The sequence below is a fragment of the Rhododendron vialii genome, chromosome 6a, assembly GCF_030253575.1.
Source record: "Rhododendron vialii isolate Sample 1 chromosome 6a, ASM3025357v1".
Lineage (NCBI taxonomy): Eukaryota > Viridiplantae > Streptophyta > Magnoliopsida > Ericales > Ericaceae > Rhododendron > Rhododendron vialii.
Window position 1 is genome coordinate 23,902,634 of NC_080562.1, and position 8,220 is coordinate 23,910,853.

An 8,220-nucleotide genomic window follows, 5' to 3' on the forward strand; every position below is an offset into this window, starting at 1 on the left:
TTTTTTGATAAGCTTTTAAATTTACTTTCTTAAAATACAAAAAAACTTGTTAGCACTAAATCTTTTTTTTAGGACGTACACACTAAAAGAGAATATTGCAATCACATTCACAGATAGAACCTATTTCTCCAAATACGCAAATTAGAACCATTATCACCCGAGCCCCACTTGAGGTCTTTTTGCCAGGTTAGAACCATCTATCTTCGTTTTATTACTGGGTTAAAGATCATTCTTTACCAGAGATTATAGTTTGATCGTTTGTCATTAGACAATTGTTTGAACAAAAATATTATTTTATTATGAGTTCATGTCTCGATAAAGGGGTTTTCTAAACCTAATCGAGTCACAAATTTACGAGGATGAATTATTCAACAAGTGTAACAAAATGAAAGGTCTCGATCATAATGACTTTCTCGCGATCGTGTGGCTTCTGCAACAATAAGTGCAACATAAGACCTAGTTAACTATCAAGTAAATCAAAGGTATAAATTGTAAAACATAACTGCCGAGTAATTTTTTATAATGCTTGATCTGAACCTTTAGGATTTCACTTATTACCAATTATAGCATTGTCACCAAAATCGAAGATCACTCGATATCGGCGACCACATAATATACTTGGAGGACGAAAATGAGACTCGGGTGAAACTATGAGGACCATTTATATAAATTTTTCAAAAATATATGTCTATTAAGCCGGTCCTTCCGGGTCAAAATCCCTGCCCGCCACTGTTGACCATGTCGTTCGCTTATACATTTCCAGCCAATGTTGTCTCACCCATAGAGATGTATAAGTTCGTAAACCTTTGTCATTTTGGTTACTGTCATAGTGTGGGCCGTAATGATAACGTTTCTCTGCATAGTACCATTTAAGGTTCAATTGATAACGATTGTGGGGATATAAGTGATAGTAGGTTTTGTGTTAGAATTAGAATTATTGATTTTGCTTATATTCTATGACAAAATTGATTTCTTAAAAGTATAGGTAAAATGTTTTTATTAAAAAGTCATTTTGAAAAACAAGGAAATGCTTTGCTGGAATCCTAAATAAAACTAATGTTTTGATATGAGTTTATAGCTAATTGCCTTCGTGCAAAAAGGGTTCTTTAGTGGGCAATAATTATTAACCTTTTTGTTATCTAAAGCCCGCAAATGAGCTACACATGATCAATAATACATAATTTCATTTTTCTTCACATTAATAACGACACTGAGGACGAGTCGCCTATTAGATTAGATTCATTGCACCTAGGGGTGGAGTAAGGAATTTTGTTTGCTGGGGCCAAAAGTTAGATTCACATGTTAGATACTTTTAATTTACAAATCCAAAGAATAACTAAATTAAGAGGTTAATTATAAAATAGATATGCACTTATAAAATGTATTTCTGCTTTATAATTAATTAGTCCCAAAGACTAGATACATTTTGAAAACGATGCATGACTGGTTTAGTCCCAGCGATTACTTGGTATATGTGGGACAAAAAAATAGTAAATAAATGGGGACCAAAATAGACGGGCAGAGTGATCTTGTACGCTTATATTAGGCTAGCTAGGAGGACAAAAATGAAAACGGCAGAAAAGACTACTCCAAGAAGTATGTGTGGAGTCTTTGGATCAAAGACAAGCATGCCCAAGTCAATGGGAATATGAAGGGGCTTACCATCAACATCGACCAAGACAACGGGCAGAACCATCCAATGACAAAGACTTGGCATTTAACTCTATGGAACCCATGATGACTTCGATAGGATGTCTATTTAATTTTTTGCTAAAATATATAACGGGGCTGGGGTTCTTACCAAATTTTTAATTTTTTGGTCAAATTTTAGAGATACTTTCATTGATATGAAAAACATATATCAGGAATGGCCGAACAGGTAGCCACCTCCAAGGAAAGAGGAAAGCAACCACAAAAGAGACCTAAACTCACAAACGAATTGAACATTCTGGACAAGACTCGTTTCCGACCTCGAAAAGCCATCAAGACGACGTAGAAAACCCACCAAAACAACACACACAAGGAGTGAGAGAAATTCCCATGCAGGGGAAGAAAACCAACAAAAAAAAAAAAGTAAACAAAAACTAAAGCAAAACCTACGAGCAAACAACAAATCCACACCTGGCCTTAAGTTCAGCCGCCCAAAAACGTTGATCAAGACCCTCACTGCCACCATGTCAAGGGCGGTTGAGAGACAGCAAAAACCACAGAACATAACCTTGATCAGCACAACAACCACACCACACCGTACAACAACACCAACACCAACTACTATCTTCTTCCCAAGAAACGCGACTACGTTCGGTTTGAGTTTAGTGATCCAACCCTTTCTTTTTGCGCACAGTTCTTAATTATTACTTCCTCAATTCTAATTTTTTTAGTCATTTTTGGGAGTCCGTGCGACTTTTCAATTAATTAAGATCAAAAGATATTTAATGCGTTTGGAGACGTTTAAGTGTTATAGTGCACTAACCAAGCCTTGCTTGAGGTCTTTTTTTGGCAAAATTCAAATCATCTCTTTTGACGTAATACAAATTAGATCATTCGTACCAAAAATGAAGTTAATCGCCTATGGATAGACACTTGATCTGACAAAAAAATTCTTTTAATTTAAGAATTTGCATGCTGATAGACAGCTTTCCTCAACCCGATCGAGCCAAAAATTTATGAAAATCTTATGATTAAAGAAGGAAAAAAAAAAAGAACGGTTTGGATCAGGAAAGGTTGCATCGTGATCAATGTCCATCGGAACAAATATTTCCTTTATTGAAATTTGTATAAAAGGGGAAAAAATTTGATATTCACCGACCAAATGTAATTTTAGTCGGCAAATATTACCTATTCCATACTAAATTATTTAGTCAGGAAATGTTTTTCATTTGTTGATCGATTTCGTAAATTAGAAAAAAATTTGATATTCACCGACGAAATGTAATTTTAGTCAGCAAATATTACTACTCCCTACTAAATTATTTAGTCGGGAAATGTTTTTTCATTTATTGATTTTTTTAAAATTAGAGGAAAATTGATATTTTCCGACCAAATGTAATTTTAGTCGGCAAATATTACATATTCCCTACTAAATTATTTAGTCGGAAAATGTTTTTCATTTATTTTTTTTTCAAATTAGGGGAAAATTTATATTTTCCGACTAAATTTATTTTTTTTGGTCGGCAAACATTATTATTTCTCGACTAAAATTTGTTTTAGTCGGCAAAGATTATTATTTCCCGATTAAATAATTTTAGTCGGTAATTGTCCAACAGTAGGTGACTAAATTTATTTTAGTCGGGAATTTTAGTCGGTAATGATGTAATTTCTTGTAGTGTTGCTATTCACTGAACTCGTCAGCTGATGGATTTATTCTAACTTCTCTTTCAGGCAAGTTGGGGAGTTAGACAAGGATTCTGGCGACATCTCGGGAATTTCTTTTGTTGACCTCCTTAAGGTATCTCATTCAAATTTTATTTTAATAAATCGCTTCCGCATTGAAAACAATTGTCAAATAACAATTTTTTTTTTTATTGTTGGACCACTAGATATTGTTTGATTCATAGAACGGTTGTACCCCATGTTTATGATTGAGACACATTTGGCTTTGTATTTGATTAATAACAAAAAAACGATCATTTGATTTTCAGTTACTTTGATTTATTCAGACTGCGTGTTCTATGAGTTTTTTTTTTTTTTGATCCGCGTGTTCTATGAGTTAGCCTCATGGTTCACGGCCAATCACTTCTAATTTTTGGGGTGTGACAAGATATTTCATTTTCAAACTTTTTGGTTGGGTTACCTGTACAACTACCTGATATTGGAAGTTTTGCTTTTCCTATTTTGAAACTTAAATGACATTGAATATTCAGTATGTTTTCTTCCATTGTATAGGTTTTGCTGCATGCCATTACATGTTAATATTTGAGAATTTTGAGACCTTAGTCTAGCTTTTGGAACAGAATGTTTATTGAATTTACATTTGTTCAAAGTGACCTTAGTATTACCTACTGTATTTTCTTGAACTTTTACCGATAAACCTTACAAGTTTGCCAGGCCATACTTGATGTTTCTCTTATCATTAACATCGTCAGTCTCGTTGTGACAATAATCATGAGTTGTTGTCGTAACTGTAGTTCTATCGATGCTATCTGATCATCATGTTGGACCATGATCATTACAACATTTTAATTTCCACAGATGGTTATGCTCATTCGATCATGCATGCAAATTCCTTTGCTCGATTGAGTTATCAGACCAAGAATATACTACAACCACCTACGGCAGCCAGCTCTTGATCTAAATGTGTCCCAGATGACCAGTTTTCATTATACTGTGCTATCTATGAATCCCGTATGTTCTCAATTTGTGAGCTATTTTATTACACATTAGTGAGATCATTTTATGGGTAGCATTCAGGTAAATAGATTCTGCGTACTATTTTTGTTAAAAAAAAGACAGATTCCATATCCCGTATGTTATTTTCAAGTTCTATCTACTCTTACCGAACGAGTTGTCTTGCGGAAATACTCTTGGCCAGCAAAAAAATTATTTGGCGATCTTAGGACATCCAAGGTGACGATGATAGAAACTAGTGAAATCTGATTCACTACTGTTGTGCTGTAGGTATGGTGCACCTCCACATGGTGGTTTTGGGGCGAGATCGAAGCGCGTGGTAATGCTCTTTTGTGCCCTCAACAACATCCGCAAAACTTCTATGTTCCCTCGTGACCCTCCCAGGATTGCTCCATAACATTTTATGCTGAGACCTGAGTGCATTGCTGCGAGTGTTTCCTCTAGGCGGTATCTTCTCAAACGTTTTGATAAAGGGTACACAGTTTCGCAGGGAAAGAGCAATTTATACTCATTGAACATTTCCTCACCAAATCTGCAGTTACTGTTATGTAAAACCATGTATACTGTAGTTGAGTAAATGGAATGAGAAAAACCCTGATCTTCCGTTTGCATGAGGGTTGTGAATTAGTTATGTGGTTACCTTACGGGTGTCGTAACCAATTTTAAACCTCCAAAAAATCTTGTTCTTCCTCCCAGACTTCTTGTACGTAAACTGCCATGCCACATCACACTCATCTAATTTCAACCCATTGACCAGTGTTTGATATTCTAAAAAACGATGTACTTAAATACCTTTGAATTAAACTGTCAATGGCAATCCAAACATGCGGTTCAGAACAACCAACCGCTGTCATCTCTGTACAATTTTGAGACCAGTTTTGTTTTTTCAGCAAATATAGATCCCTGAAACCGAACCCCCGCATTGGGCAATTGAATTTCTAGTATTTTTGCATTTTTAGACTTGTGATTCAAAATACACCCAAAAAGTTCTTTGTGTCTTTACCCAGCAATGGCCGGTAAAGATCATTTTGATAGAGATAGTCCCCTATCTGTAACTTCCAGAAGGCAAAGTCCGAACCCTTGAACCTACTGATTTTGAATAACACACTCTTTCAATGCTTTCTCGCATTCATCATGTATACACGTCCCTCGTAACTTCTTCCCAATCTGGCATTTCAAACTTGTCTACACAGAGTTTGAAATGTTAAACAATTTTGTGTAAACTTAATTTATAACGTAGGTACAATTAATGGAAAGACAGAAAAGATATATATATATATATATATATATCAGTCCGGATCAAGTCCACACCCTTACGGTCCGCACTCATCCGTACCTCCAATTTTCCGATTGAATTTCGATGATCCGAGCCGCTCAATGTGTTCACCGTTCAAAAAAAAACTGCTCAGATCAAGTCCTTTCCGGTCATTTTTTTTGCTGATTTCTCGCGAGTACCCTGAAAATCACGTTCTGATCACATTGAGCGGCTCGGATCATCGAAATTCAATCGGGAAATGTGAAAAATGGAGAGGTGCGGACCGGAGCTCCGGTCCACACCTCCTGACTGTATATATATATATATATATATATATATATATATATATATATATATATATATATATATATATATAGCATTGGAGAGTCCACAAAATGACTCTCTCCATTTAATTTCAATCTCCTATAACTCACATGCACTAACAAGTAATCAAACTGGGTCACTATAAGAATGTCTTCGAGTCAATTTGAAGACCATCATGTAAAAGATATAAAGAATGAATAAATTATTCATATAGCTAGGATTTAATTGATCAGTTGTCTTTATTTTGACTGAATTCTGAATTCCTGATGATCAGCAAAAGCTCCATAGACAAATATCGCCTTCCTCGTAGACATGATCTTCAATCACCGGTGGACCGAAAATTGCCTCGTTGAGCATATGAGAGTACTTTGGTGAATCAAAGGAGTACCATGATGATTCATACGTTCCATAAGGCGTGTTTGGATCTAAGGATGATGACAATAGTAATGATACATCATCCTCAAAATGATCGGATGGGGAAGACGAAGAAGAAAGTAATGGCGATGACACCGAGGAGGAGGAGGGTGGTGGTGGAGAGGTGGTGGGATTGTAGTTGTCATTGAAAGGATAACTGGCAGCAGCTGCAGCCACTCTTTGGATGGACTTCGGGGACAAAGTGGCAGTGGTGGTGGTAGAGTCGTGGTGGTGGCGGTGGAAGTTTAGCGAGGAGGTAGGGAAGTTGAGATTGACAGAATTGCCCTTGAGGCACAAGAGGGCAGCATCATAGGCTCTAGCAGCTGCCTCTGGGGTGGAGTAAGAGCCCAACCATATTCTTGTTTTTTGGTTTGGTGCCCTAATCTCAGAAACCCATGACCCCCAGCTTCTCATTCTCACTCCCTTATACTTCTTCTTTGTCAATGAAGATGATGATGATGTTGCTGATGACGACATTAAGCTTTGTTTAATTTGGCTCTGCGGATTTGATCAATACTCTCTCTCTCTCTCTCTCTCTCTCTCTCTGTTATTTTCTTTGTGCTTCAGTTCTTTGTAATGTGGCTTTTGGATGTTGTGATATATTGCTATATGGTGATGGGCATGATATGGTGAGTTTATCTGAGAAGATGTGAGAGCTATTTATAGATGAGGAGGTTTGTGGCTTATTTTTACTAGCTAGCAAGCAGATCCCCAAGTCAAGGAAAATAAGATTCTACGTAACATGAAATGGGAGACAGATAATTTCCAGCTCTCTTAGTGAGAGAATATAAACGTAGCTTGTTCTTGTTGAAATGACTAATTTGTCCTTTCATTAGCAACTTTTTGTGTATTCCAAGTTTGACCACCTTTAGGGCTTTGTCTCAATGATTTGTTGATCACTTTAGCAACAAATTAACAAAACTCTGTTCAAAAAAATGTCCAAAAACTTTAGCAACAAAAATATGTATAACCATGATTTTTGAACGGCATAGTATAACCATGATTGGAACTCAAATTTTCATAAACAATTTAGGGGCACATGCATGTACACATATTTTGGCGTGTAAACGCATTGATCGATAACACATTGCAAAGTCTCAATATTTAGTAGCGGTTAGAATGGACATTTGGACCATAGCGGAATTTCGGTCCACATAGCCTGCAGCATGTAGTAATATGTGTATGTAAGTAGAAAAATCCATATGTTTAGGTTTCATGGCGGACCTTAAGTAGTCAATCATCACTCCCTCCTGGATAAAGAGTCTGACGCAAGGCCATGGGAGATACCGTCTGTGATCCATGGATTTCCGATCGAGCAGGATACTGTTATACACACAAAAACTACAAGAAATAATTAAAAATGAAAGAATCATCTGCCCAGGAGACGATCATTTGGATGAGAAAATGATAAAAAGAGCGGATTCCAAGTTATATTTCACATATTTACGAGCACTTTTGTACAATTTCTTTTTACAACTTAGGAGGCATCCCCACAACTAATTAAACGGGATGAAACTAATTCACCTAGGGTCAACCGCAAGGAACCAACACTCACGAAAATCAATTAGAAAAAGCTGGGACGGAGAAGCACTGGACGTGCCCATAAGGCTACCCGTATGAACTTTCACCTTCTAACTGGTTAGTCTACCCCCGAGAATCAAACTCACACCTCCAAGTTGGAAGCAAATCCCATGACCAGTGGAGACAACCTCGGGTGCACTTCTGTATAATGAAGAAATGGGTATAGTGATGTTATACATTTGACATGATGATACGAAGCTTCCGAAGCGAAGTATCCGAAAGAAGTATTTATTTTACAGACAAGGCAGTTAATAAGATGACTATAATTGTCAAAGGCACCACTGTAATAGCGAGGAAAA

General features: G+C 36.5%; 1 protein-coding gene across 1 annotated transcript; it reads right to left on the reverse strand.

The window, feature by feature from the left end:
• Positions 1–5,987: 5,987 nt before the first annotated feature.
• On the reverse strand, positions 5,988–6,933 carry LOC131330382 (ethylene-responsive transcription factor ERF014-like). The gene has a single exon (XM_058363936.1). It carries the CDS (start codon positions 6,815–6,817, stop codon positions 6,197–6,199), a length of 621 nt encoding a protein of 206 aa, XP_058219919.1. The 5' UTR covers positions 6,818–6,933; the 3' UTR covers positions 5,988–6,196.
• Between the last annotated feature and the right edge of the window lie 1,287 nt (positions 6,934–8,220).